This window comes from Eurosta solidaginis, chromosome 2 (genome assembly GCF_040869045.1).
Source record: "Eurosta solidaginis isolate ZX-2024a chromosome 2, ASM4086904v1, whole genome shotgun sequence".
NCBI lineage: Eukaryota > Metazoa > Arthropoda > Insecta > Diptera > Tephritidae > Eurosta > Eurosta solidaginis.
In genome coordinates, this window is record NC_090320.1 from 14,111,822 (window position 1) to 14,126,154 (window position 14,333).

Genomic DNA, 14,333 nt, shown 5'->3' on the forward strand with positions numbered 1-14,333 from the left:
TCAGACAAATAAAAGCGTTGCACGCGTCAAATTTCAATTGATAGTCATAAGTAAGACCAACTGAACCTTAATTAGGTTATGCTACGCCTCACATTTTTAGCAATTTCACGCGACCAACGCTTTTATTTAATTGTCTGATCAATGCTCCAGATAGCTGACCTAGGACCTACCTATTTATTTTCTAGCTTTTAGTATTATTATAACTTAATGTTAGTATTGTTTTCAATATATACGATTTTACCTTGAAATTTGTTTTTTTAAATTATTTTATTTTCAAGTTTTTAGTCTTTATTTAATTGTCTATTATTTATCATTGTATTTAGTTCATTTAGTGACTCATTATTACAAGGACTCTTTCCTGACAATTTGTTACAATCGAAGTCCACAATACATAATCCTTCCAAAGACTTTACTGGACTGGGCGACATGTATGCTTGTCCCTCCTCGAACTGCAAAGTATTTTGATGTCACTTCTACCGGACTGTATGTAATCTTTTTTCCAAATATGAGCCAATTCGGACCACAAATACGAGTATTTTTAATATCTCGATCCTTGCCTCACCTAGCGGGATTTTTTTCATAAAGCGATTTCTATTTCTGTATGTAATATGTGTTTCAAATATGAGCCAAATCGGACCACAAATACGATTTTTTAAATATCTCTATCCTTGCTCCACCTGGCGGCGATTTTTTTCATGTGTCGCTTTCTATTCATGTATGTAATATGTGTTCAAATATGAGCCTAATAGGAGCACAAATACGATTTTTTTAGTATCTCGATCCATGCGCCACCTATCGGAGTTGTTTTCTTTCTTTCTTATTACATTGTCATCATCGGGTTCTGAACTATATTCCAAGTGTCAAGCTAGTAGCTTATCGGGAAGTTACTTAAATTTTAATTACAAAACTCGTTCACAACGGCCGGCCGACCGCTATACAGAGTCAAGCTAAATAAAACCGTTTAAAAATGTACCTTTTTAATTCTGAGCATCAATTTGATGAAAACAACGCAAAAATGCCTGTAAGAAATTTGTTTTACTTATTTTAATTATCAAATCAATAAATATTTTTTTTTTTACACTTTCTTCATAATAAGAAAATATATTAATAAAACAATCTTTCGCAGAAGTTGAAAAAAAGCTTAATAAACCACTATAGCGGTGGGAGTCCAAACACTGCGATAATACTGCTTTTTGCCTAAAAGTATGCAATTTAAAATTCAATCATGTTATACTGGTGAATACAGCGCCCTGCAGCGACCAAAGCAATATATGTATGTAATAAATCAATGCAGTATTCCCCAATTTTTAGTTGCTGCTACGCCGCGAAGCTTTAAACACGTCAAATCAAAGCGAAGTGATTACTTGCAATTAAATTAAATTGTGAAAAGTGAAGTGTGTGCATTAATATAAAAGAATAATAATTATTATAATATATATATTGCCTTTTCTTATTTTTATACGTAAATTTCAATGTTTACAAGCCACAATAGTGCAACAAGTGCTCGGTGAAAAAAAGTGCTGAAAAAATGCATTCGCGTGCAAGTTTGTGTGTAGGTATGTACATTAGGTTGATTCATATGTTATGTTAAATTGTTTGATTTTCGCAAGGTGGATGGTTTTGCAATTTTCAGTGCAGTCCAATTTTAGTAAGCCGGTAATTTTGCATTCGAAGCTGACTTAAATTAAAAATAGTTTTATAGGCATCTCTATGCAATGCCCATACCTACATACATACTTGTGGTTGTTATGAAAGTGATGAAAAGCTGGAAAAAAGTGTTGTAGTGCAACCAAGTCGCTCTAGCGAGAGAAAAATTTATGTGAGTGTGCAAGACTATAAGTAAAGTGAAAGTGGTTAGGTAAAATCGGTTGCAAATATGAACTTCAATTTTTATAAAAAATTAAATAAACATTAATGAAAAAAGAAGTGGAAGTCACAATCTGTATAAGAAAGGGCTGCTCTATTTTCAAGTAAGGGTAGTAGTTAATTTTTGTTTATAATATTTTATATGTAATATCCCTATATTGCTAATAGAAAATGCTCGCAATGAGTGTGACAAGAAATAAAATAATTTAAAAAAATTTTAAGTTAAACGGTTTTATTGAAAACAATACTTACATTAAGTAATAATAATACTAAAAGCTAGAAAATAATTAGATAGGTCCTAGGTACTAGTCATCACACTCCTCATCAATTTAGGGCGTTGATCAGACAAATAAAAGCGTTGCACGCGTCAAATTTCAATTGATAGTCATAAGTAAGACCAACTGAACCTTAATTAGGTTATGCTACGCCTCACATTTTTAGCAATTTCACGCGACCAACGCTTTTATTTAATTGTCTGATCAATGCTCCAGATAGCTGACCTAGGACCTACCTATTTATTTTCTAGCTTTTAGTATTATTATAACTTAATGTTAGTATTGTTTTCAATATATACGATTTTACCTTGAAATTTGTTTTTTTAAATTATTTTATTTTCAAGTTTTTAGTCTTTATTTAATTGTCTATTATTTATCATTGTATTTAGTTCATTTAGTGACTCATTATTACAAGGACTCTTTCCTGACAATTTGTTACAATCGAAGTCCACAATACATAATCCTTCCAAAGACTTTACTGGACTGGGCGACATGTATGCTTGTCCCTCCTCGAACTGCAAAGTATTTTGATGTCACTTCTACCGGACTGTATGTAATCTTTTTTCCAAATATGAGCCAATTCGGACCACAAATACGAGTATTTTTAATATCTCGATCCTTGCCTCACCTAGCGGGATTTTTTTCATAAAGCGATTTCTATTTCTGTATGTAATATGTGTTTCAAATATGAGCCAAATCGGACCACAAATACGATTTTTTAAATATCTCTATCCTTGCTCCACCTGGCGGCGATTTTTTTCATGTGTCGCTTTCTATTCATGTATGTAATATGTGTTCAAATATGAGCCTAATAGGAGCACAAATACGATTTTTTTAGTATCTCGATCCATGCGCCACCTATCGGAGTTGTTTTCTTATTATTACATTGTCATCATCGGGTTCTGAACTATATTCCAAGTGTCAAGCTAGTAGCTTATCGGGAAGTTACTTAAATTTTAATTACAAAACTCGTTCACAACGGCCGGCCGACCGCTATACAGAGTCAAGCTAAATAAACCCGTTTAAAAATGTACCTTTTTAATTCTGAGCATCAATTTGATGAAAACAACGCAAAAATGCCTGTAAGAAATTTGTTTTACTTATTTTAATTATCAAATCAATAAATATTTTTTTTTTTACACTTTCTTCATAATAAGAAAATATATTAATAAAACAATCTTTCGCAGAAGTTGAAAAAAAGCTTAATAAACCACTATAGCGGTGGGAGTCCAAACACTGCGATAATACTGCTTTTTGCCTAAAAGTATGCAATTTAAAATTCAATCATGTTATACTGGTGAATACAGCGCCCTGCAGCGACCAAAGCAATATATGTATGTAATAAATCAATGCAGTATTCCCCAATTTTTAGTTGCTGCTACGCCGCGAAGCTTTAAACACGTCAAATCAAAGCGAAGTGATTACTTGCAATTAAATTAAATTGTGAAAAGTGAAGTGTGTGCATTAATATAAAAGAATAATAATTATTATAATATATATATTGCCTTTTCTTATTTTTATACGTAAATTTCAATGTTTACAAGCCACAATAGTGCAACAAGTGCTCGGTGAAAAAAAGTGCTGAAAAAATGCATTCGCGTGCAAGTTTGTGTGTAGGTATGTACATTAGGTTGATTCATATGTTATGTTAAATTGTTTGATTTTCGCAAGGTGGATGGTTTTGCAATTTTCAGTGCAGTCCAATTTTAGTAAGCCGGTAATTTTGCATTCGAAGCTGACTTAAATTAAAAATAGTTTTATAGGCATCTCTATGCAATGCCCATACCTACATACATACTTGTGGTTGTTATGAAAGTGATGAAAAGCTGGAAAAAAGTGTTGTAGTGCAACCAAGTCGCTCTAGCGAGAGAAAAATTTATGTGAGTGTGCAAGACTATAAGTAAAGTGAAAGTGGTTAGGTAAAATCGGTTGCAAATATGAACTTCAATTTTTATAAAAAATTAAATAAACATTAATGAAAAAAGAAGTGGAAGTCACAATCTGTATAAGAAAGGGCTGCTCTATTTTCAAGTAAGGGTAGTAGTTAATTTTTGTTTATAATATTTTTACAAGCAAGAACTTTTTTAAATCGCTGAACAAATCGCCTCTGAAGCATCACATTTTTTGTGACGATTATTTGGTGCTAAAGAAGTACCGATAAAAGTCTAGAACAAATTGACTGATAATACGCGTCAAAAAATTTCGGGGGCAGTGTAAAAGACACGTCTTGATCTGACGGAAGTGTGATTTTTTTTTAGCTCTGTGAGGAGATATTTGCAAAAAAAAGTTGGGGATTTTCATGTTATTGTTGTACATTTGATGATTTTGTTCTACACAGGAAACAAAAAAATGTGTAGAATGGTGCTTTCTCGTATTTAATTTTGATCCTAGACCGGTGTTTAACCCACCCAGGGTAATTTTTTCTAGCGCGAACAAAGGACGCTAATCTGAGAAGACGTTCTGCGCAAAATTACTAATGATCCCACCCCTAGCTGCGGAGAGGTCGAGAGTTGGATAGGATTAGCAGTCGACCGCTGGTCTAGACCATTGCCGTAGCGCAACACATGGTTATAAGGTTGATCTCAAGGGGTTTTCAATGTATGTAAACTTCTCAAGAATTGGATTTTGTAGTGATATGTCGATTTTCCGTAGATTCACTGCTCTTATATAATCTGATTTATTTGTTATAAATTCGACTAATTCTTTTGCGATGTTCTTATCGTCTCCGGTGTAAAATTGCACGCGATATTTCATCTTCGTTCAAGTATTTCATAAAAAGGCCTGGGGATTTGTATGTCTAATTTAAAGTACCCGAGCGAACGAGCGTTCCTCGGAAATCTTCGAGTATGCTGCATAACTTACTTTGTTCTACATGTCATCATTAATCAAACTCTACTTTTTTATATGCACATACATATATTATATATTTTTACTTACCAATATTTGATTTCCTTAAAAATAGATTTCAAAAACATATCAAACACCAACCGCAAAATGAACTGGAATGAAAAATTTGAAATCGGTAATTCCAGCCTATAGTATAAGGGATTGTTATGACAATTAGTGAAATCGATAACTAAGTTATTTAGGTCGAGTATCTTCATGCGCCGAATTATTAATTTCAAACATTTTTTTAGTTATACACTATGAAAGTCTCACAATTTTATTACATTCCAAAAACTTGTAAATTTTACGAATGACAACTATCAGTTATGACAACTATCATTTTGTTTAATTAAATGTCAACTTACTTCCCTAAGCGCCATCTGTTGGTAAGTAGTTAAATGGTTAGACGTCGTTTTCAAATTGAACATATGCCTCTAGTGTTCAACGGTAGAAAATAACCTTGGTGAGATACCTTTTTTCTAGGGTGAGAAATCTTTCTAATAGTAATATGTGAGAAATTGCAATTATTCATTTCATATTTGCCAAAAATATGCATTTAAATATATTTTGCTAGAATTTGCCACGGTGCCTTGATATTGCATTTCAATTTTATTAGCGTGTATGAAATTTAGAATATTAAGTCGAATCATGTGTAAGATTTTTTTACGAAGATTTTTAACTTTAATGTTCTCCTTTAAAGCTTTAATAGAATATGAGTAAGTAGAATACTATTTTGTCTAACAACCCTAAATGGCAACTCTACTCAAAAATGTCCCTATTGTAATGCGAAGTGAAATACCTTTCGTTTGATACCTATATCAGCATATCTCATGCAATTTTTTGTTAATTTCGAATAGGTGGAAACCTTGGGAAACATTCTGAGTGGCAACACCTATGTAGAAAGTCTTAGAAGGTGATACATTATCTCTGTGCCAAATTTCATTTAAATCGGTTGAGCCGTTCCCGAGATAGTTCGGTTATACAAACAAAGAAGAATTGCTCGTTTAAAGTTATAAGTTATCTACATCCGTAGGAAGGGCCATCAGTAAGAAGCATTTAAAAACTGTTTACAATAACGGTATGGGGGATTCCTGAGAGTACGCGGAGGCGTGGTCTTAGTCGAATGCCTCGAAGATCAGCGCGGTGGCGGCGTAAACCTCTACATTAAAGATTTTAAAAATATTTATTAGTGTTTAATACAATTTTCTAAACAGTTATTGCGGTAGGAATCCGAACACTGCTAAAATACTGTTTTTTGCCCAAAAGTATGCAATTTAAAACTCAATCAACTTATACGTGAAAGTTATTCAAGCCACAAACCTATTTTATAGGATGCATTACAATTATAGCACTTTGAATCGAGCAAGGCAAAATGCGTAATAATTTGGCGCAGAATTGCTGATGCGGTTGCCGCCCGCAATTGTCAGTTCCAGTTACGCCGCGAAGCCTTAAAGACGTCAACTCAGTCGCGAAGTGATAATTTTTGGCAATTAAATTAAATTAAAGTGAAAAATGTGTGAAAGAATTGAAATATTAAATAATAGCAATAAAAAGTAAATTGCGTGCCTGTTTGTTATTCTTGTAAGCAAACTTTAAAGTTCATTAGCCGCGATAGTGCAACAAGTGCTCGGTGAAGAAAAAAAGTACCAAGTGCTCGAAAAATATATGCGCGTGTGCGGGAATGTATGTAGGTATATGCATTAGACGGTTTCATAAGCTATGTTAAATTACGTGATTTTCGCAATGTGGATAGCTTTACAATACTCAGTGCAGTCCTATTTTAGAAAGCCGGAAGTTTTTTTACTTAAGGCTGATTAAATTGAAAATAGTTTTATGTCTCCATACCAGGCATGCTTAACCAACGAAACGATATCATTTCGTTACGATAATCAACGTTAATAAACGAAACGAAGTCATTTCGTTTCGTTTATTAACGTTAAGATCGTCAAATTAACGAAATGATTTCGTTTCGTTTTCTGCCATATCAAAACGAAATCAAATCGTTTATGTTGATTATTAATTTCAAACTATGCTGGCAAAGCTGATTGATGGCGGAGTCATTAAAGGTGAAAGCATTATCCAAGCTGATTGCAACTTTTCTCATGAATTTTGACAGTACGAACATTTCTCAGAGTATTTTTGACATTACCACCAACGAATTACACAAACAAATTACATAGAGTTTGTGTGTGTATGTGCGCTCGTTGTTGCCACCTTACGGCTTCACCATGGCTATAGCATTGCCAGCACAATTCAAACATAAAGTATCACGTTTTCGTTAACGTTTTTAACGTTAACGAAAGCTTTTCGTTTCGGTTAAAAACGAGATACAATTTATCTTGATAATTTCTTTATCGATAATATTTCGTAGTGTTTCAACGGAAACGGTGGAAATTTTTTGATAAACGATTAGCTTAACGTTAAGGTGCATCCCTGCTCCATACAATGCGCATACCTACATACATGTATATGTGGGTGTGTAAAAAGTGTTGAAATGCTGAAAAAAAAGTGATTTAGTGAGAAGCTTGAAAAATGTTGGTTAAAGCTCTTTCTTTATAAAAAAATAAAAAGCTATAGTGCAGTCATTTTCTTCCTTATATCGAATGAAAAATGTATGTGAGTGCGCGTGTATGTGAAGTGAAAGTAGCTAAATAAAAGCGCTTGGAAAGATGAAATTAAATTTTTAGAAAAAAATTATGAAAATGAATGAAAAGAGATGTGGAAGCCACGCACTGACGAAAAGTGGGTTGATTTATATTCATGTACGGTGAGTAACTAATTTTGTTTCTAATAGTTTTACAAACAACTGTTTTTTTTTTTTTATAAATTTGTTGTACCTACCTACAAAAAAATTTTGAACACAAGTGTTTTGCGCAGAAATTGTTTTGGTCCTAAAACCGGTGTTGGACCTATCCAAGGTAATTTTTTTTTACAAGCGCGGCCAATGCTTAAAGTGTACTGCGTGAAAATACTATGGATCCCACCCCCGGCTTCAAAGCACTCCGGCGTAATTTTTCGGTTTTTCGTTAATATCTTTTAATATGCGCAACATTTTTGCCTTCTCTTTTCGCATTCGCGATCCTGCAACCAAAACGCGTTTTTTGATGCCCCTCTCCATATTTTCCGACATGTATTAAGAGTTTCATGCTTTCGTATAGAATTACCCCAAAACTATTTTGTAAAGTTGATCTAAAAAGTTTTTCAATCTATGAAAATTTTCCGAAGTATTGTGTTTTGTGGTTATATGTATGTACATATGTATATGTCGACTTTTCGTAGACTCACAGCTATTATATAACTTGATATAATTTTTCTGAATTCGACTAAATTTATTGCCAACTTCTTCTCGCTCGAATATTCTTATACAAATTTTAACAATTGATGAAATCGTTTACCTTCTACGTATCGTATAATAAATACATTTTACGTTTACTGGATATTGAAATCTTTGAATGATATGTCATCAAATTGCTGGTCTCAGAATTAGGATGAGAAAAACATAATTCAACCTACAAAAATTTCCAGAAAAGTTTTCGTTTTGGAAAGAATTGCAGAAATTATCATAAATACATTTTTTTTTGAATTTTGGGAATCTTTTTGTTATCACTACTTCCTTACCTTCAGGAAGAAAGCCATAAATCGCTTTCTACGATGTAATATACTACGCTCGCAATTGGCCAAGATGCGGCGACCAACAATCGGCTAACAGGGATCCTTAGGCACAGATTTCTCAAAAAAGTAATATAAAACTAAAAAAAATCGCTTATTTTTTTGTTCGTCTTGGTCCTAGAATTACGTGCGCGAAATATGTACACCCAATTTCGGATCACCCTGTGCAGACTGGGTGGGTGAAAATTAGAATAAAAACAAAAAAAAATCGGTTGACCATCAACGTCTGTCTTAAAATGGGCGGCTAAGGTATGAGTGAATAGGAAAAACCATTTTCACATTTTGGAACGTAAATTTGGGGACAAGCTGAAACTCTACGAGTATCTATCTGTGCTCCGAGAGAGTCTTATAAGCCTAAGAAGCGATTTGTTAGATTAACAAGTAAGGAAGGCTAAGTTCGGGTGGAACCGAACATTACATACTCAGCTAAGAGCTTTTGAGATAAAATAAGGGAAAATCACCATGTAGGAAAATCAACCTAGGGTAACATGTATGACATGCGTATCAAATGGAAGGTATTAAAAAGTATTTTTAAAAGGGAGTGGGCCATACTTCTATAGGTTGACGCCATTTCGGAATATCGCCATAAAGGTGGACCAGGGGTGACTCTAGAATGTGTTTGTATGATATGGGTATCAAATTAAAGGTATTAATGAGGGTTTTAAAAGGGAGTGGGCCTTAGTTGCATATGTGAAGGCGTTTTCGAGATATCGCTAATTTGAATTTTTATTAAGCATACATATAGTAATAGGAGTAACGTTCCTGCCAAATTTCATCATGATATCTTCAACGACTGCCAAATTACAGCTTGCAAAACTTTTAAATTACCTTCTTTTAAGAGGGGCGGTGTCACGCCCTTTGTCCAAAATTTTTCTAATTCTTTATTCTGCGGTATAGGGTCCACCCACCTACTAAGTTTCATCGCTTTAGCCGTCTTTGGTAATGAATTATCGCACTTTTTCCTTTTTTCGAAATTTTCGATTTCGAAAAAGTGAGCGTGGTTATAGTCCGATATCGTTCATTTTAAATAGCGATCTGAGATGAGTGCCTAGGAACCTACTTACTAACTTTCATCAAGATACCTCAAAATTTACTCAAGTTATTGTGTTAACGGACAGACGGACGGACGGACAGACGGACATGTCTCAATCAATTTTTTTTTCAATACTGATGATTTTGATATATAGAAGTCTATATCTATCTCGATTCCTTTATACTTGTACAACCAACCGTTATCCAATCAAAGTTAATATACTCTGTGTACAAAGCACGCTGAGTATAAAAACTGCAATTGAATTCGTGCGACAGTAATTAATTAAAATTTCTTTATTAGTTTTTTCTAATTACAACAAATTTACATACACATATTAGTTACGAGCTTAATATAAGGTACTCTAAAATTTCTCTTTTAAATCAAATTCTTTATAAAACTGTTAATATTCCAGAAAATCGTAGAAGAGCAGATGACTGCAACTTTGTTTGTTTGTTTTGACATACTACTTTCTAGCAAAGTACTAATGTGACACTAAACTCAGAAAATTACAAAACCAAAATGCATGCAAAGTAGGGTTGTGGCGGCTATTAGGTAGTTATTCAAACCATTGTTCCCTGCTGTCATTTCTGAGGCCTAAAATATAGGTGCAATATACTCCTAAATAAAAAGGATAGTTCTAATATCGTGCATGCGGAATTCCCTTTGAGGCTTTCGAGAAAAAGTCTGATAGTGTTTATGGTAGAGGATATTAGCAGATTCTGGCCTTAAGGCAAGATCGGTTTTCAGAATACAGATAACCTGGTGAGCGGCGTCAATTATTAATGGGAACATGCACTAGATTACGGTATTTTCTATAATTAATTTCGCTGAGTCCTTTAGGCTAAATGACTTGAGGTGTGTCTAGTTTAACAATATCCCAACTTTTAATTTCTTTTACCTAGGGTAAAACCAGTTTAACCTAGGGTCAAATAGATTAAATTCAGAAACGTTCCCCATGATTTGGTTCTACAACAATCATATACTTTCCATATATTTTGTTTTTGTAATTATATGGTACTGCTTTAAATCAGGTGAAAAAGTACCAATCAGCTGATTTTCTTCCTTCCCTCCACCACCTGTATTGGTTCGCTATTAGCTTAGCAGCCTTTAGGTGCTTAAGCTTCCTACTTCTCTTAAATTAACAAATATTATCTTCCTTTTTTCTCCTCTCAGCCCTTTCAAATTTCTCTCATCATCTTACTCTTCATTTTCTTTCTCCTTCTTACCAATTACGACTTATCACCGGTTTTCTTTGCCTACCAACCATCAGCTCAGACCATTGCCAATTCCCAAACTCATTCTGTTGTGACTGATATTGCTCATATTGTTTTTGCTGTGATAAATTATTATATTGATATTGTGTATTATTATTTCTATAATTTGCCGGTAGGACCGCTATCACTGGTTGCTGTTTTCTGCTTCTTGGGAACTTCGACACTCCCTGTGCTTGCTTTTGCTGATTGATATCGCTGCTACGTGGTGTAGTAAGCACACGTACATTTTCCACAGTACCATAAAGCGGTGGTGGTGTATATGTACCATAACTTGGTGGTAGTTGAGGGTTAAAGGGATCATCACCGTAAAGCTGACGATAACGTTCGGTATGAATGAGTTCGATGATTTGATAGAGAGCAACGCTGGTAGCCCAATTGTAACCGAGATATACTGGAAGTGGGTATAAAAAATGTAAAATGGGGTTTCAAACAAAAATTCGAAGAGAAGAAGATTGATAACTTACAGATCGCAAAACCTCCAGCCAAAGTTACGGTTATAAGGAGACCCAAGTTCAGCTTCTTCTTCAAAATGATCATAAGTATGATGTGAGAAGCGAAGCAAAAGATCACACGAACAAATTCGGTGACTATGAATGGTAATAGGAACCACTTTTTGAGCTACAAAAGAGTACACAATTTATAGAGAGGGAAAGAAGAGAAAGAAAAAAGTATAGAGAAAAGTAGGCGTAATAAGAAGCAGAGAATAAAGATAAGAAGACATTCAATTGTAATAAAGAGATAGCACATACAAAAAAGGGAAAACAAACAAAATTAAAGTGAGGATCGAAATGGTGGGATAAAAATACGATGAGCAAGATAAAATAATGTAGAGGGATAGAAAGAGCGTGAGTTGATGAGAGTCGAAATATGAAATGGAAAGGAAGTTAAATAACAAGAAAGAGATAGTGCCTGCTTTAGGTTTTGGTTTTGTTGCTACATATGTATAACGATTGATGAGTGAAATAACCCTATTGCGGCTGCTAGTTTAAAAAACGTCCCATCTCTGAATTTTTTTCAAAATCGTCACATCTGACGACTTTTTCCACAAACACACTACCTCAAATTTCGGCTGAATAACAGAATTTTTTCTTAAACTCCCTGTATACTGCCAAAATGTAGCGAATACATGCTGAGAAAACAGGTTTTTTTAAATAAAATTCCTTCTTCAAGGAAATTCTGAATTGGCCAATTTTCGAAACGGCATCGGCGGTAGGGTTATACTGATTGCAGTGATCGATATACATGTGCTCTAATTCAACTCACCTTCAAAGCACCAAAAATAGCCAATCCACAACAGAGCGTATGTATCGTTAGCATGGTAACGGTCAAAACTATAAAGGCTTGTACATCTGTGGAACAATGAAACCCTTTAAGTCAGTTTTTTGTTATTTGGCAAGCTAAATAAATTTTTTAAGAATAGAAGGAGTAAGTAAAGAAAACTTAAGTTAAATGAGTTTAAATCCTAACTGCTAAAATCTTTTCCTTACATTTTGAGATATAACAGCCAAGGCGGGATATGCATCTCAATCGAGCTGGTTTTCTGACCTTACTTTCTTGGAAAACTTAAGCTCTCATAACTTTCCGCATCTGGCAAAACTGTGCAATAAGTTCTGCAGGCGATTGTGCCCCTAGTTTCGAAAGCAATAGCATCAGGTGCTCTCCTCTATCTGAACAGAAAATTAAGTAACACCTTTTGGCTGCCACCTAGTCGATATTTGGACTTCCTAGAAGACAGGAAACCAACTTCGTTTAGAAGGTTAGATGTGGTCGTATAAATTCCTTTACCGAAATGGTCGGACTTGATATGGAACGTACCGGCTGTATATCCGGCAAAGGAAAATCAACATTGATAACACTACATAACACTACCCAAAACCTTCGGGGAGTGTTTCTATCGCAAAAAAACAACTACAACACTCATTCGCCCATATTTGCGGCAGCATAGTGTTATATTTTCAGTTATTAATAAACGAAATCCACTCATACCAGCTGCCTTATCTATGACAAACCTACATCATCCTACGTCCTTAACACTAACAGAAATCCCTTCGGAAGCATAGCCACCATGATGGTATGTGAACTCATTTAAGGGTGATTTGGTACCGCAAGTGAACAAATATAGCCTTAAGCTTATGCTAAGCGCTCCATTAAATGTGATATCGACTTTTAACATAATTTTTAATCCAGTATAATGAATTTCGAAGTCGGTTGCCTAATCGTCCAAGTTCTTCAACTTACGATTTTCAATCCAGTTAATTTGTTTTCGTACAAAAGGACTCTTGCCGTATTCATAGTCATTTTCGAGGAGTTTTATTATTGGATCCACAGCGTCCATGCCCATAATCAGCAGCAAGGCGGCAGGTACATAAACTTGAATCTGAAAATACTTGAATTTGACATTTTGTTTATGAAGTAAATAAAGCAAATTTCACTTACAAACGCCAACAAAGCCACTACTACTACACCCAAACGTACAGAGCAATATAGGAGATATGTTTCCATCCATAACATTTTATTTAACACTTAATTATATTTCGTTAAAATTAATTAAAATCAACTTTTTTCTTTGCATTTTGCTTGGTTTTTATTTTTTTATGTTTTTCAAAATTTTATTTGCGTTTAATTTTTTCATGTTTTTCTCTAGAACTTTATGCGCTCACTGAAATTATGAAATAATAAGCTTTCTCTAATCGTTATTCCTCAAATATTACATACATAAATACAAACATACATATATGCATTTGTAAACATATGTATATGGGGTATTCCATCCCATTTCGACTAATTTTAAACCCGACCCCTTTAGAATTGGCTGAAAGTTTTTTTCTTTTTCTAGCTTACGAAAGACGTTTTTCAGAATTTTTTCATCCAACTCAAAAAAAGTTATGAATTTTAGAAAAAAACACCGTTTTTTTTTCAAAATGCTATAACTTTTTCAAAAATTGACCGTTTGGGATCTTTTTTTTTTTTAAATTTGTTTTTAAATGTACTTTTCGGAAAAAATGCAAAAAAATTTTTAAAGTTTTTTTTTTTTTAATTTTTCAGTTTTTCGAGATTTTTGGAATTTCGCCATTTTTTTTTCTCATAAAAAACTTCAATCACTTCCGCAATCATCCCCACTAATCCCGGAGTGGGCCGATTTTTTTTTTATATTTTTTTTTAATTAATTGAAAAAAAAATTTTCAAAAGTAAACATTTTTTTTTATCAATTTTATTTATATAACAAAAAGATGTAAGAAAATGATTTTTAAGTATTCTTTTACTCATATATTATGGTAATCTACGATTAAAAAGACTCGCTTTCGCTGTCCAGCAACTGCATTGGGCCGG

At 33.8% G+C, this 14,333-nt stretch overlaps 1 protein-coding gene and 1 long non-coding RNA gene across 2 annotated transcripts in view; one reads left to right on the plus strand and one right to left on the minus strand.

Moving 5' to 3' along the window:
* LOC137239337 (uncharacterized) overlaps positions 1-14,333 on the plus strand; it is a 222,814-nt gene that overhangs the window by 11,879 nt on the left and 196,602 nt on the right. The gene's annotated exons all lie outside the window — the stretch shown is intronic.
* LOC137241990 (uncharacterized) lies at positions 9,993-13,639 on the minus strand. Its single transcript, XM_067769362.1, has 5 exons — positions 13,440-13,639; positions 13,242-13,380; positions 12,267-12,352; positions 11,468-11,621; positions 9,993-11,394 (listed from the first exon to the last, which is right to left on the minus strand). The coding sequence occupies exons 1-5, from the start codon at positions 13,512-13,514 to the stop codon at positions 10,952-10,954; spliced, it is 897 nt and encodes a 298-aa protein (XP_067625463.1). The 5' UTR covers positions 13,515-13,639; the 3' UTR covers positions 9,993-10,951.

Bases quoted from the DNA above. Each gene is read 5' to 3' on its own strand.
- LOC137241990 (XM_067769362.1), bottom strand. From the start codon at position 13,514: ATGTTATGGATGGAAACATATCTCCTATATTGCTCTGTACGTTTGGGT. The intron at 13,381-13,439 runs GTAAGTGAAATT...AAGTATTTTCAG, and splicing joins TAGTGGCTTTGTTGGCGTTT to ATTCAAGTTTATGTACCTGC. The intron at 11,395-11,467 runs GTAAGTTATCAA...ACCCACTTCCAG, and splicing joins GGCTGGAGGTTTTGCGATCT to TATATCTCGGTTACAATTGG.